Raw genomic sequence first — 27,662 nt, 5'->3', positions numbered from 1 at the left:
CTACTAATTACCCAGTTCTTTAAATAGGATTTGTCTAGTTCAAGATCATCCCCCTCCCCAGGTTAAAGAGGTAGCCAATGGCTGTGCTTTCATTAGACCTCTGCTCCCTCCACCACCACCACCCCCTGCCAAGTTTGTCACTATTGTTCCCAATGCAAATGGTAATGGGTTAATGTTTCCTCATGGTAAATGCTACCTCCGGCTGTCACCAGTACTCTAGCTGCTGTCAAACTGTGGTTAGGAAAGGTGTAAGCAATATTGTTTAAAGAGAAATTTAAAAAAAGGCAAAAAACCCAATAGGTACAACAGTAATGGCTGTATATTAAAACAAAAAAAAAAAAACCCAAACCACTATAAAAGAAATCTACAAGATTATCAGTTTTTAATACACAAATGAGGATCAGTAAACAAAACAAGCCCTTAGTACCCCATCTTTTAATTGTGCGATCACTCAAAAAACTATAATGGAAGGCTTTAAAGGATCATCTCCTTAGAAAAGCTTTTTCTTGTCTTGGCACAAGAAGACTGTGTCAAAACTTCAACTGGGAGACCCTACCTTCCGGTACCACACAGTGCTCACCAGATAATGACCTTCATCTGTAATTACAATATGATTCATAAAGCAGTAACGATACCATAAACCCCCAAATTAATATCTTTATTAATACATGGTATGAAAAAAAAAAAACCACACAGGAGCACCAACAGGCAAAGGTCACAACACAGACCCATAAACCCAGCCCAGCCCTTTTTCAAGGTGTGAGCACTATATAAGCACTAAAAGGGATTTCTATACCCATTTAAAAACTGACTAGTATCCACACAAAACATTATTCCTTATACTAAAGGCACATAGAAAATAAAAAAGGGTCTCATGGGATGCAATTAACTACAGATATGTAGAGGAGGAACACTCTGCCTCTGGCATCTCTCGAGGAAGGGATCATGATGGCACCAGGCTGATGCCCTCTGGTTGCTGCTCCTGCCCTCCCCTCTGGTTCCCCAGTTCATTGGGAACCCTGCTGAATGCTTTATCCCACAAGAAAGTAAAGGACGGAGCAGACATTTAAAGCAATGAACAAGACGCTATTAATCTAGATTGGCAAAGCAAATCTTATACAAGCATAGAGGAGGGGAAAGTTTCCTGCAGCGACTCAAAGCAACAGGATCCTTCTTTCTTCCTCTCATTCCACAGGAGCACCTAGGTGAACTTTTGAGGCAGATAATCTGCCCTTACGCTGAGCTTTCAGTATGCAAGTTACCTCTAAACCAGAGCTAGCATAATTAAATCAGTGCATCCCTAAGGTAAGTGACCCAGTCAGAGCTGCCAGCTGAGGCTCTCCACCACACTTACCAAAGCTGGCTCACGCTCCAGAAGATGGCAGAGCTTGCTCTTACCTGCCTCTGAAATACCACTTAGACATATCCTAAACCATCTTGCTCTGATGCTTGCTTGTCCCAATCAAAGAGGCTAAGAAAGCAAGCTCCGTTCTTGAAGGAGTTACTGAATTGCAGAAACTAATTAAAACTGATAGTTTTGCTTTAAGCAAGCAATATCGCCATTAGATAGAATTCCATTTCCTACAAAAGCAAATAAAAACTACTGTTGCCAACTGACTCTACAGAACTTTATATTTGTCAAATTGCGAGCTTCACCCCATCACAGTTTAGATTAGAGAAATGAACAAAAATTAAACTAAAAGCAGACCGCAGGGCCAAACAGTACAGGGAACTGAAAAGCTGAATTTGCCCCACGCCATTGGAATTAATCCATAGCACTTGTCACCAAGTCCTGCTCTCAAGAGTTTTGGAAAAAAAGTAGGTCACCCAATACCTTGTATGCAACTAGCCGTATGAAGAAAGATCAACACACAACTAAACAGCAATTCTTCTCCTGGAGGCAGCAAACACGAGCTTTTTCATATTTCTTTATATTTTCAGAAATATAGTTCAGAAATATATGGCCTTACCACTGTTGTGGGGAAATATTCCTCAAATTAAAAAAAAAAAAAAAGAAAGAGCACGAGAACAGAAGTAAATGAATGGTCATAACAATTTGACAAAAATTTTGGAGATCAGGCAGATCAGGTGTACAGTAAAATCCAAAGCAACGGATGCCATACCAACACAAGTATGCTAATGGAATTTTTTAACTTAAGCATTTCTGCTGACTTCAACTATGGCAGGGAGATGTGCTCTTTCCATGTCAAAACATTTAATAGTTTAAATCCAAGACCTAAGGTGTAGAAGTGGGTGCAGGTACCAGCAAAAACTAGGATGTTCTTTATACATAACTGCATTATGCAAGATGATGAGGCATTCTCTACTAGCTTCACCTCCTCAATAGTCCCAAGGCGCAGCCTCAAGTACAGCATACAACAGCCATAACCTCAGATCTAATAAAGGTATGGAATAATATACAGGAATTCTAGGAATTGTAACCCGCATTCCTCATACCCCAGATGACTGCCTCAACCGCTAGGCTTCAAAACCACACTCCTCTTTTCTCTCATTCAGTAAATCTTTTTGCAGAATAGCACAGCATCAAGACTGTCCCAAGAGCTGGGGGTATTGATTTAAATCCTGAGAAGTATGAAGGACATTCAGCATCTCTTTCTGGAAACCAGGAGGTGTGCTTGGATATTGCAATCTTCTAACCTTTAGGAATGTTCAAGTTTTTTGCTGAATCTTACCCCTAATGGATAACCACTAAGAACAAAACATGAGGACTTCCACAATGCAGTTAAGTCAGAAAGGCACGTTTGTAGCAAGACAACAAGCAGACAGAGGGTCAAACAGCTTCAGCATTCTCCATGTCTTTTTTCACTGTCACTCCCTAAAGATGACTTAAATCCTGTATTCTGATAGAACACCTCGCCACAAAAGCTGGACAATAGACAGACACACTCAGCAGAAGTTTGGGGAAGTCTTAATCATCAGCGCACACTATACCCGTTGCATGCTACAGAACAGAAACCCATCCACAACTGTTATCCAGCCATAATTTCATTTTAATTAGTTCATTAGAACACTGCAGATGCAAGCTCCCCTTCTGATATATCTAAATTGCCTCAAAATGAACGAATAACGCATGTCATATGAGGTAAATGAAACTCCAAGCAATATTTGAATCTATTCAGCAAAAGAGCCAAGTCACTTTCCCTTCCTATGCATCTGTATTTTCAGTTTCCTAAATCTTAAAAACATGCTGCCACTGATTGGATTCCATGAACAATGTGAGCCAAGTAGGTATTTTGAAAATAAACATAATGCAAAAATATTTCTATTGCTTTTACATGTTTTGTTTTAAATTTAAACAAGACATCAACTTTGTGGCAGTGGCTTTAATTCTGTATTCTAAATTAAATTAGTACTTCATTGACCAACATTAGAGTATAAATTTAGTAACATTTAGAAAAGTAATGAAGCTTCCAGAGATTTGCTATAATTTGCTGTTTGCAACCTCTGGAACTATTGGTTTTATTTACGAACTGCACATTCCCAATTTTCAACTTCAAAAAATGTAGTAAAAATTGAGGAGAAGCATGGATGAACTGGCTTCAGCAAGATCATTTTAGCTTTAGCATTTAGCATTTTAGCTTAGCAAAGCTAAGACCATACAAATGATATGAAAGAAGTGAAAGAGAGCTAAGCATTCTAAAAGAAAACACAGTGATTCATGAAACAGCATTCAGTCTAGTAGTTCATCTGCTTCTCTAGTTCTCTGTGTTACCTAGTGTGTTGAAATTGGTTTGGACACAGGCTGATGAGGAACTATGTACATTTTCTAAATCCTCTACCATAAACAAAGTGAACATGTAGAACAAACTCATTTAGTTTTTTTCCATGAAAACCCCTAGTATTTACCCAGCAGTTAAATGAGCATTCAAGAAGATCCTAACTTTAGCCTGCTTCCAAGGAAGGTCAAGCTGATGCAAACATACTCTCTCTGTGTTTGTGTCATCACGTTCTTGATTCCAAGAATTGTCGTTCGGTATGACAGAGTTAAAGTTTGATAATTTGTTAAAATTTGTTAATTAGTTAATTTGTTTGTTGTTAAAACAAACAAATGAGTCAGACCTGGAAAGTTTTCATGGAAATCAGCAGACAGCTAGAGAGATTTTATGCATGTCTGACTAAGTGAAGTTACAGTGTGATATCTCACCTCAACAGACATGAGATGATCCACAGACCTCAAGACACAGCCCCCTAGAAAATCTGACTTCTTGAGTTCTACTGCTCAAGGCGATGCTTGTTTCAAAATTACATTCATCTCCATCAAACTGAAATGCAATCATGTCAACACAGATGCCTCTCCCTGCTTAAGTAAATTGTCTGTTTGCTCCCACGCTTTAGCAAAAAAACCTTCTTTCTATCCAATCCCTAATCCTACCTTTGAGAATAAGACAGAATTATGTCAATGCGCCAGTAAAAAGTAAAATTACATTTTAATATTAAAGAAACGGAAGCTTGGACACACATTAAATCTGTGCCAAAGTCCAGAGGAGGATTCAAATTACATGGCCTCAAGTTTTATTTTAAACATAAAATGATTTCCACCTCCTCTCTTTAGCAATCAATACTCAAACAAAGGTGACAAATACTGAGTGCTAAACATAAAGCACTTCAAAGGCTACAGAAAAAATAAACGAAAATCTAAAGGTAGCACAAGAACTAAATGCGCATTGTTTACACAATTTTCAAAAAGAGGAAGCAAAGACAGACCCAATTAACCTGAGTAACATTTGTTGACTATTCCAAAAATAAATCACAGCTTCATAAGCCTACACCTAGGACTCATTTCCGAGATGAAAGCTTTAGACACTAAAAAAATTTTGTCAAGAGTATATCACAAGTGAAATAAAATAAAATCAAAACAAAAGTGGGTAAAAGTATTTCTACAGTGATCACTTAAGTTTCCAGTTTTGGGAGCATTACAGCAATCAATACACAACAGTCTTTCAAAAGAGGAGGGGAGAAAAAAAATATGCCTCAAGAGCCTCCCTCTAAACGATGCCAGTACGCCGCTATCATCAAGTGTCTTCTTTAGAATGTCATTATCCAAACTGCCTAATGAAAAATCCATTTCCAAGTGACAAGAGGTCGACATCTAAGTAACAGTGAGACAAGCTTTAATACACTAACTTTTGGTAATGCCAACTTGCTTTAAATAGCTAAGCTTTGAAGCACAGAGCAGACAAACAGATTAAGTACAATTTTCCCAGGTTTTGCCGGGGTCTTTCTAGGTCTTCTAGATCTTTCAGATCTAAATATATCAAAATAACTCTATACGATGATAATAAAAACCATCAGAATTCAGATACCCTTTCAGTACGTATCTGAAACACTCAGTATTCACGCCACTCTATTCACATTAATTCTTCACACACTTTGTGCTTTTGCACCCTTGCCTCTGTCTTTGACGCCTGTTCCTACCCGTTGTCTCCTCTAATTCTCACGCTTCATGGTACAGAAAATGAACCTACGAACTACCCTCAAAACCCTACAACTTGTCAGAAAAAGCAAGTTTTGTGACATGACAAACACATTCGCAGACAGACAGCTACCGACAAGGAATAGCACTGTTCTCTGCAAGAAATCCAGCCATCACTTTAGTGTCAAAAAGATCCTACCCATTATATTTGGAAGTGAAAATCATGCCATAAAGACTTTCTGTAACAACGGCTAATGATAAAAATAGTAACTTTAAAGTAATCAAAAATTATGCCAGCCCATTCCCTTCTACCCTAACAAATCTTTTATTTGAATATTTCTGCCAGCTAGTAGAATCCTGTTTTGGTAAATATGTGCACAACATATGAAAAATCAATCATCAAGGCTGCATGAAAAATCACCTAATGGAGCAGGACTGAATTAAAACAAAAATATACACGACCATAGAAAACTAAAAGAGAAAAAACCCTCATACACTGAGAAAGGTATTTTCATGTATATAAGAATTTGTGATCAACTAGCATCTGAGTTATCCTCACCACTGGAAGCTAAACTGAAGCCCAGTAAAACTAAGAATTACAAATGATTACACCAAATTTGCAGAAGACTTTAAAACTCAGACCTATTAGAAAACATCTATGTGATCAAACAAATGTGCAAGTTCATTGCACAAATCAGTATGCAACACCCTCACAATTTCATTTAGCATAAGAACATGGAACATTACTCAAAATGCTGTTAGCTGAAATTAAGTATATTTATTTGTATACTGAGAGAGTCAGCTAGTATTATGAAATTCACATGTAGGAAGATTATTTTCTCCTGTCCATTACTTGATGATTATTTTTAGGTACGCACAACTATGCTTATAATCTGTATCCTACATTTTTAAAAAGCAGAAATATATATATAACAAGTATTTCATATAATACAGAGACAGTCTGTCCATACATTTTTATTATTATAAAAGACAGTTTCAAGATGAATTTTACTCCAAGTTTCTCAGTGGTATTTGCTGCTAAGGAGTTAGTTGTTAGAGATCACTTGAATCTAATCATAAGAAAGAAACATTCAACCAAACCTAAAAAAAAAAAATCATGGTTTAGCAGGTCTTAGAGAGTGAACATACCATCCCAGTCAATATTATAAAATCATATTCAATAATTTATTTAATCACTTATTAAGACCCAACAATGTTTTTATGGCTATAAAACACATTCAACACATTTTACTGTGATAAAAACGTCACTTTTTCAGAGTAAGATAAAAATTTTTTTTTTAAGAAGCTTCTGATTTAAATTACAACATAGATCTCCAGAATAGGTGGATCTTAAGCTTTTAAGTTACACACACATATTAAATGACTCTGAGAATTAACTCTGTACCACAGCTAGGAAAGTAGACACCCTATCAATTCAGAACATAAAAAAAGGTTACAAAAACATTGCTTAGAATCAAAAATCCTATTTAAAAATATAGAGACTGTGGAATTAGAGACTGCTTATCCGCAGTACTAACACCAAAAATGTGTGCTTTGGAAAATATTTCCAATACTAAAAAGCTGATGCTGTAGAAGTATAGGAGACTAGCTGGGAACAAAAGAAAAACTCTAAGCACTGCAACCTCTCCAATGGCTAAAAGTAACTACACTGACAACAAGTAGAATTCACTTCCCGAGCAGACCTCACTTGCATCAAACTTTAAGAAAATTCCAATTGAGTAATCACTATGCATTTAATGTATTTAATATAAATTTGAACAATGTTTTAAAAGGTATGAGCTTTACGTAGGAAGTTCTGGACAGCAGTATACAACTTAAGACTAAAGCAAAATAAGAACATACATGAAAGTTGAATAGGAAAGTAAGTTATTCCTTAGTGATAAAACAGCAAGAAATCATGCATTTAAAACAACCATTTTTTTCAAAAGGTCAGTAATGAACCAGCAGAAAAAGACACATATTAGTTGAAGGAATTACACTTTCTTGGAAAGATTTCACCCCTGCATAATTTGTAAGACTATGAAGTTCTAACTGTGTGCCGGAAAAGGTAACTTAAAAACAGTATCAGTTCCACTCATGGACTTAAGATTAACTCAGCTATGTGTTAACGGAATTGCATTATTTTTTATCTCTACATAAATTACTCAAGGCAGAAAAACTGAATACAATTTGGATTAAAAGTATCCGAGACCTTAGGAGTAGACATTGAAAAAGGAATGTCCCTCACAAGAGAAGAAAGAGGAAACAGTTGGTTTTGTGGCTATGAACATCTGACGCCGAAAGTCTCAGATCATCGGAATGTAAAGGTGTAAGACTGAAGCAAGTTACCAGGAATTAAGAAAGGATGTGGCCGATAACGTATGAGACATTCAATGGCATCTGTGGACAAACACAATTTTATCCTTGCATCAGATGCTTCTTTTACACTGAGGGACAAGCTAAGGAATCTTGCATTTACTTCATAGCATGAGCATAAGCAGTGATGACAGTGTAGACAATATACTGTAAATTAACATATGTGGCACATCCAACAGCCTAAGAACTTTACCAGTCGACTGAGACTAATAGCCAGGAAAAATCATAAGGAAATAATTTGTGGACTACACTAGGAATTTTGGTAATTAAAGCAAATGAGTTATAAATCAATTGGTCAAAAGAATTCCTGTTTTCTTAGACATTCTTTATTGTGATCTCATGAATGGCTTTGCATTGTTTTGTATAATGTAACTTGAGAAGCGATGAAGAAAAAATCTTTGATAGGCTTAGTTATTAAATAGTGGATATGTTTGTAGGCAAGGACAACGTAATAAGTCTTTACCGATACCTGTCAAAAGTAGTTCATATTAGCATGGCTTTCTTCATCCCTTGGTAACGATATCACCAGAAGTTATAGCAAATTACAAAGTATGCTGCTATCTATACTCAAATTTCAGATTTGAGCAGTCTGATCCTTGGGAATTAAATGCAAAGTGAAAAAAGAAGTTCTTGCTCATCATAAAAGAACTTTTTAATAAGCTTAATTGGCACCACCACTTTTCCTCATTGGAACGGGACAATTTTTTTCAGTATTACAAAATGAACATAATAAGATAGCATCTAATATAGTTTATTCATCTCTTGCCAAATATTTCCAGTACAGAAGCTGAAAATGTAATGATTTTAATTAATCTGATGTTTGTAAGTGATGAGCATTTACCCTCCTCATTGTAGGCAACAGGAGTTACTAAAGCTGGGCGGCTTTGAACAGAAGGACGATTCCCATACTCACAGACAAATTTTGGGAAGTAACTCTAAGCTACTTACTTTTGAAACCGTTGGCCTCTGGGAATCTACATCTCTCTAGTGACAACACATCTACAATTCCAAAACTTAAATCCTTCTAAACTGATACGCACAATGAATAGACATATTTTGGTTTTATGTAGTGCTGGGGAAGCACATGGTGCTAAGCAATAACAAAATGTGCAAGTCCCCTACTACAATTTCTACCCCGAAAGAGCTGAAAGGGCACAAGCTGTAAAGCACAGGAAATGCAAAACACAACACAACACAGACAGAATGACAAGTGATTGTTATCACTGAAATGCGTTACAAAATAAGTGGATTTTCAGGAGGTTTTTTTGAAGGAGGATAGTGAAGGATCTTTACGTACGTTAATTGGGAGGCTGTTCCATGTGTAGGAGGGCAGCGTGGAAAAAGACACAAAGTTGGGAGTGAGCAAAAGAGACAAAAGGGGAATTAAGAGCGATGCTTGGGAAGTGCTGACAGTTAAAGACATGAGGACCAAGGTTAAGCCAGAACCAAGACTGCCTGGAACATGGCTACCTTTATGCAAGGGAGGAAAAAGAATTCCTGGCAAAGGCTTAAGAAGCAAGGAAACATGGGCAATTATACAGGAAAGGAGAAATGATTTGTGTAGCATGTCCCATAGAAAAAAAAGTAAGAGTTAGGAAGTGGGAGATCAGTTCACATCAAATAACTAGAGCAATAAACATTTCAGTCTCAAACAATAGAGAAGAATTAACTTCACTGACATTATGACCAATACCCAGCCATGTGAGGAGTGATAAGAACATTAGACTGCCGTGATTCTTTATCTAAAGCTGTTAAATCCTGTGAAAAAATCACCACGTAGTGTAAAAACCACACGCCCAAAATAAATTCAAATGGAAAAGGTTAGAAAAAGGGTGTTTTAAATATGCTATTCAACATAGCTGTAAAATGTGTTTGTTACTGTTGTTCTATAAAATGAGTAAACTCAATTGATGCACAAATAAATTCTGTCCACACAGGGTTTTAGCTGCTGCATTCCTACTCATCATCACTGTCACCAGTTGTGAGAAATACACAAACTCTCAGTGTACACTGAACTTCAATGAAGAAAACTTTTAAAATACAAAGCTGCTACCCCATAAAAGAAATAAAATTAAATATTTTTTAAGCACATGAAGGGCAATGAAATACCGTGACTTTATTTGTTCCGAGACAACAGTATCTTTTTGCATGGTCTAATTTACTTTCCTTTCAGATAACAATTTTTGTATCATTTACAAGTACATATTCATTAGGTCTTGAAAGCTAAGTACAAAAAAAATTGTACAATTTTTCACTAACATTAGTAATAGCAACTTCTATATTACTGAAGCCTTAAAAAGTAGTATTGGAATTAATATTACCACTTCCTCTCCTTGCCAGTATTTTCAAAGGAATTATAAAAACTTATTGATTACTCTTATTAAGTGTTTGATATTTTTTAAGTTTAAACACAAATCCAGGTCCAAGCAACTCACATCATATCAACAGGCGTGGTGCTTGAGATCAACTCATGATGTCATTGATGTCCACCTCTATCTTAGATTAAATCAAATCATATCATATTTTGCTGGAAACTTAAAAACAGACATCTGAGTCTCTTCTCCTCTTCCACGTAGCGACAGTCCATCAGTAGGCCCAATTAGCAGTGCTTACTTTTTTTTTTTCTTTATTTTCTTTCCACCCATACAGTCATAAATTCACTGTTTATAATTAGATGATTGAATGTTGGTCACTTTCACTATATCTCAGTGAGAGAATTCAATAAAGCAGTCTCTCCTCGGTTCGTGTGTGTGTGTGTAAAACTGCAGGAAAAAGAAAATATTAAATACGTTTCTAATCTCTATTTCAAAAGGTCTCAATTTCAGAAAGCTTTCTTTCACTCCAATTAAAGCTTGTAGGAAAATTCTCCTACCTTCAAAATGAAATCTGACTATAAAAAATTCTACATAGCCTTTTGCAGGTTTTAAAGTGTACGAAGAACAGGATGTCAGTTAGATCCTTAATTACAGAGCAAGAAATGTATGCACCTCTGTGCTGTACAAAGGTACGCCACACACACTTGAGTATGAACAAGCTCATATTACACTACCTCAAACATTCAGGGGGATCTGTACTTACCCACAAATCATGTTCAGCATAATCAAAGAGCAGCCAAACCTTTCTGTCACTGTGAGAAAGGAAAACCTTCTGCAACGCAATCACGTTAGGGTGCTTCAACTCTCGTAAAAGCTGCAGAGAAACAGAGAAGCTCTTGTTACTTCTGTGCTTGTTAAGGAAAGCAAACACAACAACAACAAAAAAAACCAAAACAGGTCTTAGCACAAATAGCAAACAAGCCATCCTAAAACAGACCCTAGAAGAAAAGATGACACTGATTCAGCACATTATTTTCAAAATGTCAAAATCAGGATATATGCAGCTTGTGTAGCATGAGTTGCTGTTCTGCAAGCACAGGTGACCATCGCTAGCTACCTTTCCCTCTGTCCCACACTCAGCACCCAGCTGCCCATCCTACCTACTCACCCCACTCGCCCTCAGCTTCTAGCTTAGAGGATGTCATTACACACAAACGTAACTCTTCTCTCATCAAAGGCGAGCATTGGGATTTAAGGATGCCAGAATGAAGCTCATGCAGCTGGTCCAATTCTTTGTGTGGACGTACAGTTCTTGATCACCACATAATTACTGTATTACCAATTTATTTTGCATCGGATCCCTGCCTCGCTTGCCTGGAAGACTGTGGGGTGGTTCTTCTCAGAAGATAAGGGTGCTTTCAGAGAAAAGTTTACCAAAACCCTTTTTCTAATGGTTATTTCAACAACTGTCCTAATAATAAACCCAAGCTTATTTTCTGCTTTCCAGAAAAAAAAACAAAAACTAGCTCTCATGACTAATTAGACAGCACATTAAAACAGGCACCGCTGCTGAAATCACCCTTCTACCAGATGAAATCAGTCCTCAGGAGGAGCTGGGAAGCAGTACTCCCAAAAATATCATTTCCATGGAATCACTTTTTTCCCCCCCCCTCCCCTCCATACTGCAGCCACAAGAATGATTGATTGTTTCTGTTTTATCTGAAAATTGCTTGCATCTGCAGCACTAGTATATAAATTGCCAAGAATCAATTTATAATGGCGAAACAGTAAATGGAGCAGGTTCGAAGGCACATTTGAGAGAAATGAACCTTCCCTTTTTTCACCTTACAGAAAGGGATTCAAGATGTTTATTTTAGAGTGGGGGGGTGGAAAATAAGGAAAAGGATTAATTTTAAATTATATTATCCTTCGGCTATACACATACCTGTCAAGACAAGGAATCTTCTAAAGAATATTACAACTGCTTAAATCTATTCCAGTTTTCCAGCAAATTAAGTCATTTAAATGCTTTTTCTACCATGCAATAAATGTTTTCCTTCTGTTTCTTCCTCTCCCTAACACAAGCATTTCTAGCTGTAAAAGAAAGAAATTCCTCCCTAACGACCAATCAATAGTTATGCCCAGGTATCACTTAGGAAATACAGCAAAAATCATTTTGACACTTAAAAAGGAAAAACTTGCAGAATTATAAATTAACAAAACCCTAGAGATTAAAATTGGCACTCTTCAACATGCATTGAGAGATGTTGCTGCATACCTTGTCTTTAGTCATATTAAAAAAAAAACGTTTTCTAGTAGGGATTTAACGTGACGACTCTGACTTTTTTCTTTTCTTTTTTAATGCAGAGTTCTTTTCATTTTAGGATAATTTTTAAACCAGGGGCAGAAAAAAACATTATAGTAGGCACATTTTTTTTTTAATTGCTATTAGATCGTTCTTAAAGACACTGTCGTCAGCAATAGCAATATAAATTCATTCCAACTTGTTTTTTTTAATAAAAAGAAGAAAGATTAAATAAAGCGTTCTCTCAAAATAAGTAAAACTTCACATAAGCAACAGCCAAAGTTTATAGTTCCATATCAAATGCTAGCATACAATAAACAAGTCAACACAAGTATTATGTAGAGCATAAGAACAGAAATGATGCCTGAAGTGTTGTGCATTGAATTGAAAGGTGCTCTAAGAAAACAGGACAGGAATGTTTACATTCTGCAGCTTTCAAACACCACTGCTCACACCAGTCCACACAGAGAAACTGTATGTAGCAGTTGTCACCATTGATCAGAACGGCCTGATTAATAAGTGAAAACTGAAACCTCTCCTTTTCATGCAAGTTGCGAAAAAGGACACTTTCATATTAAGGAAAGTGGTGAACTTCTTATCCAAAACAGTGACATACACTCATTTACAATGAGTAAGTTATTTCTAATGCATTGTTCTTGTCTTTTGATTCAGCTTAGATGACACAACAAGCATCCTTACCCAAACCCAGCATTTTTCACCTGATGGAATCAAACCGTTACTGGTATAATCTTAAACACCGATTTTTGTAAAAATACACGAGAACATGAGGAAGAAGTCATTATGTTAGTGTTATACTATATGCGTTGAGTTTCTAGCAAAGAATGTCTGTAGCTGAAGACCAGAGCACTGCAAGGCCAACAAACAGTATCTGCAATAAAGTTCTGACACTGTATTTTCCAGCTGCTGGGTGACTAGTTATCACTGCAGCCACCGATGGCAAGAGCTCCCACCAAACTAACACACTGTTTACGCAGGTTACAGATCCACTCTCTACCCGCCTGCTTCTCAACTCTGCTCTACTCAGAAAACCGAGCAGTTTTTCTAAACCATATTGTAAATGAGCATGTTAAAAGCAATAAGGTTATTTTTAAAGTTGCAATCTGGAAGATGCTGAGGTGTTCTGCATACCTTCCACCACAGGGGCTACAGCAGCCTTATAAATAACAATGTTTGGGTTTTTCTCTCAAGAGGAGCAGTTACCAAGCAAAACATTTCAGAGACATTAATACTAAACACATCTAATAGTTATATTTAAGAGGACATTCATAATTTACACAGAACATTTAAGGACTTGATTCCCTGACTTAAAATCATTCTGTAGTTTTATTAGACACCAACCAATATCAAAATCTAGACTGAAAGCTTTTCAAATTATCTCGTTCCACCTAATAGTCTGTAGTAGAAAATACTGATAAATTATTATTAAGAACATTTAAATAAGCTTTTGTGTTATCTATTCTGTGCTCCAACAAATGAACAAATTTGTTAAGGAGGAAGATGACTCAATTTTTCTGTTAATTCTCATTTGTGTGTTTTGAGTACTCTGCAATTACCAGGGGATCATTTTGAAACTGCTTTTTGTAGTTTTAGCAAATAACGGACCTTTACGCCTTCCTCTCCTACTGAGCCACAACCTTAATATAACAGGAGGCCATAAGAAATTTCACATAAAATAAAAAGATTCAAGAGGAAAGAAGTGGCACACATCCAGACCAGAACGGTTTTAAAGGCTTTGTGGCATTCTGGTCCTTAAGACTATCAGTGTCGCAGCATCCGGAATTATTAGGCCAAGGAAACATCGGCTGCAGAGTCCAACGCACTGGGTCACAAACAGGAGCTCTGCTCTAGCTACGCTGGGCTTGCAACAGTGCTAGACACCACCTAGACTAGATCAGAAACCATATCTTAGGGTACAAGTGACTAGCATGAGTCACGAACAGAAACACTGGTCACATTTATGTCTAAAAATAGTCTCCTTTAGAGACAGACTACAGCAGAAGAGAGGGGGACCACAGGGACCAAACTGATATTACTCACAGGTACAACAAGAGCAGAGATGAGCAGGGTCATTCAAAAAACACTGGGAAGATGTGGTCGGAAAGGAATATAGGGCAGAACCAAATACACAGCTATGGAAATCAAGAGACAGCAAATTTGAGACAAGTGTTTCAAAGACAAGTATCGATCAAAGATTTAGCTAAGAAGAAATCAGAGACTTCGGAAACAATATTTTCATTAAAGCAGACAGGTGGAAGCCAATAATGTGAAAACATGGTGATGTATTTAAAGCTACTTGCATCATGGTTTATCAACCACCTACCCTAACGACTTTCATGTTTGACTAGAATTTTGTCAATATTTAACTTCTACACCAACCACCTAACTGTGTTATCATTAATATTTGTCTAAATGGCTTCAGAATCATGTATTGCTTTAAAGGTAACCCTAATCTTGAAAACAAAGACCTAACTCATCTCACGTTAGATTTGCCACTTTTGCTTCTCTGACAGCTTCTGCTATGAAGAGCTCAGGGTTGCTATTGCCTTTGCGCAGGCTGAGAACAAACCTGCCTTCAAATTCTCCGAATAAGGGAGCAGAATGTATTTTTAAATACATTGTCCAAATAGGAGAGATAAAGGGCAGAAGAGGAAAAAAGAGAGCGAGTCGTAAGACTACATTTAGGTAAGACTTTAGCTTAGTCTTATGGCTCACCTTGCAGCTTCCCCCTTTCACTACTCACCTTATTAGCTGGCACATGCCACATACTTCTAACAGTTAATTCATGCACCTTTTTCTGAAATGGTTGTATGTCCGTTCATCACCATAAACACACTTCACAAATGTGCATTTTAGCCATATCTAGAATCCCAGGGACAGAGACACGGTAAATCATTGGCTGCAGCTTTTCTGCACCACAGATTGCAGTATAAACTTTAAACAGATGAATGAAAACTAAAACGGATGAACGAAACATAACACCAACACTATTTTTCTTAAGTCTTACGCAGAAGTAAATCCATTTGGAGACTGGGTTAATTCAAGTCTAATGTTAGAAAGAAGAAATTAATATACTGTCCTAGTAATTGAAAGATCCAGCGTACCTGACAACATTTTATTACTAGATAACAACCTGAACATAAAAAGGATTTGCAACTGCTAGAATTTATTACAAAGTCAACACAGCATCATATTTTAATAGTACCTTAGCTTATTGATCCTCTAAAATGTAAGTTCCATCATACCCAACTTGCAGTAAAATGCTAATAAAAACCTGTCTCTCAGGTGAGCTACATTACATTTCTTTCTTGGTAACAGCATACAAAAGAAGTTAGGCAGAAAGCCATCGAGAAGGACATCATTCTGAATTGTCAGTATCTGTGCAACTTTGACTGTCCTGTACAATAGCTTTCTTATAAACATATTAGATTTTTTTTTTTAATTATTCTTCTGGTCAAGAGAATCTCATAAGCATCTTTGCTTGTTACAGTCCTTGGTTGATGCTATGGTGTCAAATTTTTAAATGCTGCATTTGGATAGCCTAAATAGCATGAAACAGTTTGTAGGATTCCAGGCAGCTACACAGTAGATGGAGAATTGCTAGTAATTTCTTCTGCTGTCTGATGAGCAAGTTTTCTCACAAGGGACACTGAGCATTTCCCTCACAAGTGAATGTCTCTTACAGCAGGGGAGGGGAACATAATGGGAAAGTCTCTGATGCCTGAGAAAAAATTAAGCTGGCGACAGAATTGGTATAGAAGCTCGAAGCATTGGAAATGTAAAGTGTCAGCAGTCAAGCCGAGTTAGACTTTGCATGGAAAGTCAACATAAACAGAAAAGATCGTCTAGCCAGAGAAGGAGCACAAGAGAGCGCGCAAGCACAAGAATAAGAAAGTAAAAGTGGGATATCATATAGTTTAAAGACAAGAATAAATATCTAAAATATTTTACCTCAGGTTTTAATGACAGCTACAATATTGACCATGGAGAGAACACACACACATAATGGAAATGCCTCACATTTTAAAAAGTGAAAGTTAGTACAAATCAGACAAGCAGAACTCAGAGGTGGCGTCACACAATTAGCAAATATAGCACATACATTTATAAACGGGACAGGGAAGGGAGACAAGGCCTTTGCAGACCTGTTAATTCAAAGCATGCAAAAAAAAAAGTTTGAAACAATGAATATAAAGAAAGGTGTGTTAAAAACAAACAATCCTGATTTTCTTCTCTGATAACAGGCAGAAGATCTGTAAGTCTGTAAATTTCAGCTTTATAAGAGCATTAAGTACTTTGTCAGATGGGAAAGATGACAACTGGAAGAAGCTTGAGGTGAGCAAGAAACTACTTAAAAAGGTAGCTGCTGACAGAAAACATTTCAAGGTAAAGTAGTTCTATATATTAACTATTTGGAGAGTTACCAAAGAATAGGTATTGTGATTATTAATACAACCCATCTTAGCATCAAAATCATCAGTGTGAATGAAATCATCTGATTAAATAAAGGTAGCATTCCCAATGAAGAAAAGGAGTGCGATAATACATCATCTTTTTTTGACCCTTTATGATACTTTATTCTATGACTGAATAGAAAAGGGTAACAGAAATGGGATGAAATTAACAACACAAAGTCTGAATTCATGCACTCAGAAAATAACCGAGAATTTTTACGACAGACTGAGAAGTCATCAGGTGCAAGTGACAAAAAGGCAGAAGTGGATTACTATAAAACAAAGAAAATTAAGAGGGCGAATTTGATATTAGATATACTAGTTGAGGTATTTACAGAAGAGAAAAAGATGTATTGATATCAATACATAAAAGGCTTCTATGATATATTTTTTTAAAGACTATATATAGTTTTCTTTACCTATGCTCAAACGCCTCCCCCTCCACACACAAACACAGAGATTAACTCACCCTGAAAGAGGCAAAGGGTGATCAAAGGAGCAAACAATCTATCCCTCAACAGGGAAGAAAAAAGCTTGCTCAATTACTGTAATAAATCAAATACTGAAAGGAAATAAGATTGATATCCACTAAAATACAAAGGCGTGAGCACTAAAGATGAAAGACATAATTACACTAAATGGCAATGACGGTTCAAGAACAAACAGACAAAACTGGTAACAGATAAATTTACCCTGCAAGATGGCATCTTGTGAACAAGAAGGTTCAGGAACAGCTTTTCAATAGCCAGGAAAACAGCCTATCTCATTTGCAGCTTGATCACCATTGGAAAAAAAAAAAATTACTTGGTTAACTTGATATAAGAGTCAGCCACTAGATCCAGTGATGTAATGTCCATATAATATATGCTTTTATAGAAGCCTTCATGAAGGGTGGGTTTGGTGAGGTTTTATTGATCATTTCCAGCAGATGAAAAAGATCATGTACTGACTGATAGCCAGCTCCTACAGTAACTTGGTTTAAACTCAGCCTACAAATTGTCTGTCACCATATAATGCAAGTAATTTTTATGTGAAATAGACTAGCACCTAGCAAGTCTCTTGCTCTTTTGAGGTACAGAAAGTTCTGCATTTTTCCTCCCAAAGAAAAAGACAACTTCTGTGAGACAGAAGAGTTATGCTGTTCCTAATGGTAAACACCACGATCAATTATGAAGGTGTTTAGCACATTTAAAAATAGACAGTGCATTCCTCGAGGAAACAACTCTTGCACAGAAACACTTTTTCACCATAGGATGAATAATGCTTTCTAGCTATGACCTACAAAAGCAGGGTGAGGACAGATGCTTTCATCTTGCTGTGAAGGAAACCTAAGAAAAATTAGAGAAAACAGGAAGACAAACACTGCTCTCACTACTTACACTAGTAAATCTTGCAGTAAACATGTATTTCTGGGTCAGCAAAGACAAAACCCATAATCATCTTCAGAAATTTATTCTGAAACAAATCTCATTTCAGAAGCTTTTGTACCTTTTGTGCAGATTACCCCAGTCTTTTGATCTATGTAGTTAAACTGAACGACAACAGTCCTGGTAGTTTCATTGATGGAAATGCACTTTGTAATGCATTTAACCATTTTCAAGGTTAGAACCAAAACCTTTAACTGGCAGAGAGGTGGATCACAAGAAGTCATAGGAAAGACCAAAGCATGAGCCTGATTACTTATAAAAGCAGTTGTACGCTGTAGAATTTTAAAGACATCTCTTGTGTGATGAATATATTCAAAGGCTCTAAGGTCACTGAAGTTGGTTTTAAATTGAAGCTGGTGTTTTCAAAGGAACGTAAAGATCATAATTTTACTCCTTCAGAAGCTCTTTAAAAATTCCAGCTTATTTAGATGTTATTAATCAAGACTACATTCTCTCCTCCGTGTTATTATCCTTTCCACATAGACCCTCTGATGCCTATTACCATACCAAGTTCATGCTGCAGCTTTTCCCTTAGGGATGTTTATATGGGCCTCTCAAAATAAAAAAATAAAACCAGGCTGCTATTAATTTTATTAAACTTACAGGAACAGTCCTTTGTTAACTGTGCTACAGTTAGAGAAGAAAAAGAGGGAAACTCTGTACTACATTAAAAAACCTACTCAAAATTCAGCTTTGTTTAGTGACCCAATTGATTCTCAAGTTTGGTATTTTCCAATTGTTTAGCTGGAGAAATCCCACTTACAGAATTACCACATAACTGAAGTAGAAATAAAAATTAGAAAAAATAATTTTAAAAAAGTCTTTACTTAGTAATAGCTTCAAACAGGTATGGTTGCTTCATTTACCATCCCTTCCAGCTCCAAGCTGTCTGTGGCAGGCACATGTATAAGAGGTCTCATAAAAAGAGGTAAGCAACATATAAAGATGGATACGGACACACACACAAAAAGCAAATAAACAACTGTCCGAAGAACTTAGGAAGAAAGCTAATAGTTTAAGTGGCAGCTTAAGCTCTGTTTCAGAGGACATATTCTTTGTATACTGGTCTGGTCAAGCCCTGTCCTTGGACAGCCTTTGGCACGCAAAACCAAGGTGGGGAGGCAGACTGAAATGCCTAAAATACAACCAGCCTAACTTACATGAACTGCTAGCAGTGCTGCCTCAGTTTACAAGGCATGCTCCAAATGAAAATTAAAAAGCTAAAATATTTCAAAGCATGAGGTTAAGCAGACTCTCTTCTTCCCTCTGATTCTCCTACACAAGCTCCCAGTTTTCATCATTTTTATCCCCAGCAGTCCTTCACATTGAAGCATCCCTCCAAATCTGCTCTACACTTTCTTCAACCTTCTCCTTTCTTCACACTTCCATCTCTCTAAAGCACGCTGACCCTGAACTGTGAGGGCTCCAAACTCCAACAAGAGAACGATAAAATAAGTTTTAAAAAAATAAGTAAGTAAAAAGACGCTGAACAGAATCTAGCCAGTAAATTGCCAAACATCAGGACAGGAAGAGGACAAAACCCTGCCCCACCCTCCTCCTATGACAAGGATTAAGAAAGCATTTATTCTATAAATATTTTCATTTCGGGAGCTGAAAATGGTCTGGCATTGCTAAATAACATTATTATTCTGAAACAAAAGCTTGGCAAAAGGCTTTTCAAAAGTATTACATTTTAACTAAAATAAAAGAGTAGAAACTGGAGTAGCTGCATTTTTAATTCTTGAGGTTCCCAGAAAAAGAAAATTAAGTAACTTTAGCATTTTTCTTGAAGAACATAGGCAGAAATAGAAGTATAGTGATTCTTCCAATTTCATAGTTACCAGTATGGTATATCATGACATGGACTTTTAAACAGTAAGAAAGAACCATTGTAAAATTACTTCCAAAACAAGAAAATTGTTAATTTTTAATACAACTATATAAGGAAATGCTGACATTAAGATCATACAGTATCAGCTTACTTCTCGTGCATATATTAAATATATAATTTATTTTCATATCTTTTCTCTATAATACATCTGAATTATTATTGAATTTATGCATCTTCCCAAAGGAAACCTCGTTTCCTTTAGGACGATCAGATTCTCTTAAAGGCATCTCTGTAGTCAAACTTGGTCACTCTGACAGATTTAACAATAACCATTTTCCTCCCGATTGAAAGGTAGAGAGAAGTGTAAGCTCTATCACAGAGATTTTTCTTCTTATTTGACCTACAAGAAAATAAAAGAACATACATCCACTCAGATAACATCAACAACTAAATAGAAAACATCTATAGAAAGTAACCTGCTAAAAAGCAATGTGGAATGTCTATAATTTCTGAAGATTTTAAGATACCCTGAATTAACTTTTTGATTGACTAGAAAAGACGCTTCTTTTGTTACTGAGAAGATAAATAAATTTCCCATCAAACAAACAAAGACTCTTAAACCTAAAGCTATATTAGAATAGTCTTCACAATGGGGCGGGACACACATGACACACCACTTCGCTAATAAATCTTTAAAATTCAGAAGTAGCATCACATGATTCCACAAACCTACACATACAGTCTAGGTGTTTAAACTTTAAACTGCAACTAGTTTCCCTTTGCAATGCTAATTCTAACGTTTCTGCATATTTCTGATTTCCTGGCAACAGGTTACCACTTTGTTTTTTCACTGTATCTCACAGAGAATAAACAGTGACAGCAACTGAGGTTTTCCAAAACCATTGTAGAAGGACAAATAACACTAGACATCAATTCTGATCAATCATCCATTTCTCAAAGTAGGTTTTCCTCCTCAAAAAGACTTCAGAAAGGTAAATGTTATACGAACCAGAGTAAGAGGACTAGTGTTTTAGCAAAAGAATGACCAAAAAGTATGTTTTTCCAATCTCAACATAATTAATTATGGCACCATAGTGATGCATCTCTCAAGAGGTAATAAATTTCTAAGCTATGCAAAGGATTGGGCGGTGACTGCAATGCTATCCTGAAAAGAATCCCCACAGAAAATGTTTTTACAACCTATTTTTCTCTTTATTTCTAAAGTTTACTTATTATCTCCGCTACCCGACTTTTTGGTTATTGTTTTTATTATTAAATCAAGTTTTCATTTTTGTGATACTCTTCCATTATCCACAGTTTATACATCACAAACTACACAACACAAATTATAATACAAGTTATTTGACAGTTACGATGAAAATAAAATCTAGACCTTGAAAAAACTTCCATCCAACAACTTCTCGTATCCTACTGGTGATAATGACCAGACTCCCAACTTGGTAAATACGTCTATTGGACTCAGAGAAAAGGGCGGCTCCGTGCTCTGCTTTTGATCCTGAAGTTCACTATCATATGATATGAAAGTTTCCTGGTTTTGCTTCTATATAGACCCAGAGCACATCAAGCGTGACAATGTTGAGCTGATCAACATCCTTCTCACACCTACACCCAAGTGCCAAAATCTCTGCCAAAATCACCTGTAAAATTCAATCCGTGAGGGGTTCTCTCAGGTGACAGATAACAGATTCGGCTCTGTAAGAAATTGGCTGGGAGACTGCCAGCACGTACTCTTAATCTGACAGCTCAATAACCAAAGCACCTCCACCAAGTGGCAAACCTGGCTGTAGTCATCTCTCTACTGCTCCGACATGCTGGATGGAAGGGGCACAGTGTCTGAAAGGACACAGCTCAAGCACTTAAGACTTCATGACAATATTCCAAATAAAGAAAGGTAACTCCCTGTAGCTTGAAGGATGATATCTCAGCCCTGGGAGAGCCAAGAAATGTTGCATACATCATGTAACTCAAATCCTACACAGCTTCTCAAGTGTGCATGCTGAACATTACGAATCCTACTCCGGAATTTAAGTCTACCCCTGCTTTGAAAAGGACTCAGTGTATTATTTGAGGTTGAAGAATATGCTGCTGCTGAGTATAGTCACATCCAAGACCTCAACTTGCATACAATTATTTCTCAGACACAAAAATGCACAGGTATATAAATTAAGTGTTATAATTAGGCAGTAGTCTAACAACAATTTAGAATTTCCAATAGCATATTAAAAAGGCACTCGTCTCATAACACAAAGTATTAATGCAACACTCTCCTGTGATTCAAAACTGTATGAAAAGACACTTATGATGGCTTAACTTTGCACCTACTAGTTTTGTGATAGATCAGGTACCAGCTAACCTGCAATCAGCATAAAGCCAATGTTCTAAGAAACCGAGAAGAAATTAAACCAAGTGTCTATGCCCCAATACGGATCGAACACTGATGGTTGATTCACCAACACAACAGCGACGTCCTGTCAGGATACAATTCTGTTAGGTCCTGTCTCCATGACGCTTAATCACAGAAATAGTACATTTTTCAGGAATGAATAATATAATCTTGTACATAGAACTAAGTTTTCAGCGACAGTACTATGTGGCATAAATTGTATGTATTTTCATCTGTCAGGATTAAAAGTAACCTTCTTACTGCTAAAGAGAGAAGAGGGGGAAAAAAAAAAAAAGAAAAACTAATGATTATTCTTCATATGTACTCACTCTACTTACTCCAGACTGGGAGGCAGGAGTTTAGATATATAATTTATAGTTCAAGTCGTCTTTAAATGGAAAATTAAATCAAATCAGAGGTATGAACTCAAAACTTATTAAGCACATTAAACCTCTGTTCCTTATGGGAATCAAGTTAAAGCTGCTTTAGTTCTGAATGACAGCATCCATTAAAGTTTGATGTACTTCAACTGATCTGCTTTAATGTCTTACCTCTAGTTAAACAAGGTAATAGACAAACCTAAAGTTGCAAGTATAAATTGAGTCTAATACCACGCTTCAAGTGAGAAACATGCCTGCAGACTGGAGGAGAGAATGTGAGTATTTTTTGGTTAACTTCATTTCATTAACTTGGGTCTGTTTAAAATAGCAAAAGTTTTGCAGAATTGGATTTACATCCATTTTACAATCAGGTTTCTTGTAGACTGTTTCAGGATAGGATTAATTTAAGCATATTACACTTTCACAGCTTTTACTCAAGAATTATAGAAGCAATCAGTCTATTGACAGTTATTTAACGTAGGGTCCTGCACCTGGGAAGACATAATCCAGGAGTGCAGCACAGGCTGGGATCTACCTGGCTGGGGAGTAGCTCTGTGGAAAGGGACCTGGGGGTCCTGGTGGAACAAGCACCTCAATATGAGTGAGCAGTGTGCTGCTGCAGCAAAGCAAGACAACGAGATGCTGTGTTCCATCAACAAGGGCATCACCAGCAGAGATAAAGAAGTCATTATCCCACTCCACTCAGCACTTGTCAGTCCAAACCCGGAATACTGCGTTCAGTTTTGGTCCCTGCTATACAAAAAAAAAAAAAAAAAAAAAAAGATGTGGACAGGCAGAACAGGGTCCAGAGAAGGGCCCACAAAGATGTTTAAAGGACTGGAAAGCCCACCATATGAGGAAAGGCTGAGAGAACTGGGTGTCTTCAGCCTTGAGAAAAGAAGGCTTAGGGGAGACCTTATCACCCTATTCCAGTATTTAACGGGGGGCTACAAAGAAGATGGAGACTCCCTTTTTACCAGGAGTCACAGGGAAAAGATTAGGAGTAATGGGTAGAAGTTAATCCTGAGGAGATTCCAACTGGACACAACAGGAAAAATTTTCACAATGAGAAAAAACAGCCATTGGAAGAATCTCCCCAGAGCAGTGATGGATTCCCCAACGTTGGGCTTTTAAGATTTGGCTGGACAAGGTGCTGGGTCAGGGTGTCTACACCATGCTTTTGACAAGAAAGGTTGGACCAGATGATCCTTGAGGTCCCTTCCAACCTCGTATTCTATGATTCTACGAATTACAACAAATTCAGCATTTCACTCTGGAAGCACAAGGCTAGAACGTTCTTAGCATTTATTAACACAGCTACTTATTAAATTTGTTCTGCTTTTGCTCACAGGTTTTCACTTTTTACCCAAATTTTCTGCAATCTTTTTAGCCACATATTAGACAAACCTAATGTGTGAAGCAAGCTAAAACAAGATGTTCATTGGCGGCCTCCCAAGTCATTAAACGCCTACCACAAGATTCCTCTCATACTCTCATGATCAGACTGAAACTGGATTGAAAAAAAGAAAAAAAAAAAAAAGACAGCTTGTAATCTAAAGCCTACTATTTCCTCATTCTTCAGTTAAATATGAAAAGTTCTTCAATGAGGCAATGAATGCAGCAAAATCAGTATTTCCACCAGTAAAGACTGATACAGTTTGGGAAGGCTCAAAAGGTGGCTTAATATAATTCACAAAATTTGGTGCGCAAAGAGATGCAAACATAAACAAGTATAGCAAATATGCTCTTATGGCAACCTATAAGGACTCAGAACAACATTAGTTTTGTAAGAGAGGTTTTGAAACAACAGTAGGTAATAAGATGAAGAAACTAGTAACTAGTAGAAACCAGTTAATATTAACGGCCACAAGAGGTTAGGCATGTGGCATTCTGCATTTAACTTGCACTGAATATAATCTTTGTTTAAAGTAACTTTTACTGCAAGCAAGTGGGTGCTGGATTGACTTTTTGCCCAAGTCATCAAAAACCACATCACCCTGAAAACAGCATACCACGAACACTCACATTAGACTTTGTTCCTGAGAACTGAGTGCAGATCCTGTCCCAGATATTATGCAGAAATGAGAATTGGAAGTCACTCTCAAGACCTAAAACAGAACTCTTCCAGACCTGGTGTATCTCATTTAGCGGTAGGAAATAACATTTTTATAATCCTAACCAAAATGACAGAGTTCATTTATGTGCATCTTCCTTCTAGAATAACAATTTCACGTTACTTGGGGAAAAAAAAGAAATACAGGAGCTCTTACATGGTTTGTACTCAGTGGTGTTCTTGTAAATGACTACATGGTTTATGGGAACAACCAGAAGCAAGAGCTGCTGTACTTGATTCAGACTCAAGAATCATTTTACGACTGGTTACTACCCTGTCCCTGATGTACCTGAGGCAAACGCCAAGGAAAAGAACACATAAAGCAGTACAGACAGCACAAGCCTTTCATGGTATGCACAGTCTGCTTCCAACAAGCCACCAGATCAGGGACTTAAGAACCCGTTTAAATCAAGGCCCTCCACCAGTTTTGTGCATTTGCTCGATTAGCCCCCAGCCACATTGCTCTTCCCCAACTTAGTCCTATGTCTGGTCTCTACAAGGTGAGGAGCTGTTTTTCAAAATTAAGTTGTATTGGGAAGAGATTGGCTATTTTCCTTCAATTGCCCTAGTTCCTCTGTTCCAATAAACACTGAATAACAATTCCCTAATTAACTTTTCAATATAAGTCTGTGATTTTAGACCTCCCGCATCTTCCTTCAGCTTCCCCCCCTTCCCGCTCACAGATGCCTAGCCTATTTTGTCTCTGTTCATACAGAAGTAGTTTTGCATCACTGACTCTTTTGACTTCCCTTCTCTTTACCTTTCCTAGTGCTACTGTATCCTTTCTGAGGTGGAAACGCATCAGGATGGCACATAGACACTCAAAGTCTGGACGCACCAGGGATTTATGAGATTGATCAAGTCTGGTTTGTTATCAGGTCTTGACTTCGGTAATTCACTTTAAAGTAATTCTAGTGACTCTGAATTTGTCTTTTTGACTGCTCCTGGACTTGAAGCTGTTTCCAGAAGAATAGGGATGAAGATTCAGAGATTCTCCTCCTACCCTCAACTTGTGCCAGAATAACGATCGTTCAAGAAGACACCGCTGTCTGTAAATACCTGGGGTTGTTTCTCTCCCATTTCCACTACATTAAAATTCAATGCTGATAGACGCAAACATAATTTTATCACACAAGCTACTCAGTATTGTGAGATGTTTTGCACTTCTGCACAGGTTAGCAAAAGAACAAAACAAGGCTAAGCAATTTCATGTCATCAAACTGCCATCTGATGCTTCACTTTCCCTTGGGGAAAAAAATGTTATTTGCACATACTCTGTAGAAACGGACTTATGAGACCTTTAGAGCTGTTAAATGATGCATGTTAAAGACAGCTCTGGCACTAAAACAAAAGCAGAAAGTTTCTCCCACTTTTCTCCTGCATAATTCAGACCCTGAGGAGAAGGCCAACTTCTTCTGGGGCAAGGGACATGAAGAGACAAGGGAGTTCAGAAAGAGGAGAGGTAGGAAGGAGAACCACTCCAGGGAGAAGGAAACCATCACGGCAGCCAGAAGGAAAGGGACACAGGCGGCAGCTTACCAGCTGCTCTGCTCAACAACACCGGGAGCAACAGCGGAGCTGGAATCAGCAGTGAGGAGACACACGAGACCTTGGAGGAGGACACTAGAGAAGAGCTGGACCAACGGAGAAGGATACATGGACTACAGTAGTGTATCAGTGGAGAGGAATGTGACTGGCTGTGGAAACAGAAGGGAAGAGGGGAAAAAAAAAAGCAGAGGGCACTAGCAAAGCTGAAGAGGCAAAAAACAGCGTTGGTGAGGCAAGGAGTGGGAAATAGGACAAAGAGCAGAAAAAAAGGAATGAACTAGGTAGGAAAAACAAGACTGAGGCAAAAAGACTAGTGGAAGGCAAAGCAATGGGCAAATACAGAAAATGCCAAAGGACAAGAGACACGCAGAAAAGTGTCCAACACAGTGAACTCCCCTCCTAACCTTGGCACAAAGTCCAGAGTCTCACCAACCCTGTGGCAAACGTGCCCTCCTCTTCTCTGTTAAGCATTAGTTCCCATCAATGCGAGGTTTCTTAAGACAGCAGGCTAATGCCTGTGTGATAAGCAGAAGGTCGGAAAGAAGAAGAGAAAATGGGACATAAGAGAACCGAGTGATTGCAGAGAAGAGGGTCATAAGGAAGTAGCTTGTATTTTCAGGATAGAAAATGGAAAAATATATAGTACCTGCCAAATTCTTTTTTCCTTTCAGCATGGCCTTCAGGAATAAAGTCAGTCAGATGTGTATGAAAAAGGAAGGCAGAAAAAGAAGGCTCAGAGTATGTCAAGGGTGGTGAAAAAAAACCTGGACTGACAATATGTGATGCAATTTAACTGTAAAAACAAAGAAAATGCTCATGAAAGCAGGTGAAAAATCTGCAGAAGCTGATTGTAAGATTTTATTATAAGCACCCTAGTGTACAAAAGAAGCAGGAAAAGTAGTAAATGTTGCTGCTGACAGATCCTCTGACAGAATAGGGAAACACAAGGAGAATCAAGAAGTGTATCAATAGAAGAAAAGCAAGCAGGAACAAAAGGATAAGAGAAGTCATGAATACTTACACACCAGAATAATGAAGCGAATATGAAGGATACTAT

The 27,662-nt window shown here is 37.3% G+C and overlaps 1 protein-coding gene across 3 annotated transcripts in view; it reads right to left on the bottom strand.

Moving 5' to 3' along the window:
• CDK19 (cyclin dependent kinase 19) overlaps nucleotides 1-27,662 on the bottom strand; it is a 132,562-nt gene that overhangs the window by 69,668 nt on the left and 35,232 nt on the right. For 2 of the 3 annotated variants that reach the window (XM_063329779.1, XM_063329780.1), the window contains one exon: nucleotides 10,889-10,999. In XM_063329779.1, coding sequence (XP_063185849.1) covers nucleotides 10,889-10,999 — 111 coding nt within the window. Of the gene's footprint in view, nucleotides 1-9,107; nucleotides 9,121-10,888; nucleotides 11,000-27,662 lie in introns of those variants that run through there. The other variant, XM_063329781.1, reaches the window with a different exon arrangement.

Source organism: Chroicocephalus ridibundus, chromosome 3 (assembly GCF_963924245.1).
Source record: "Chroicocephalus ridibundus chromosome 3, bChrRid1.1, whole genome shotgun sequence".
Lineage (NCBI taxonomy): Eukaryota > Metazoa > Chordata > Aves > Charadriiformes > Laridae > Chroicocephalus > Chroicocephalus ridibundus.
Note: the sequence above shows the minus strand (reverse complement) of the source record. Positions and strands in the feature narration are given on the sequence as shown.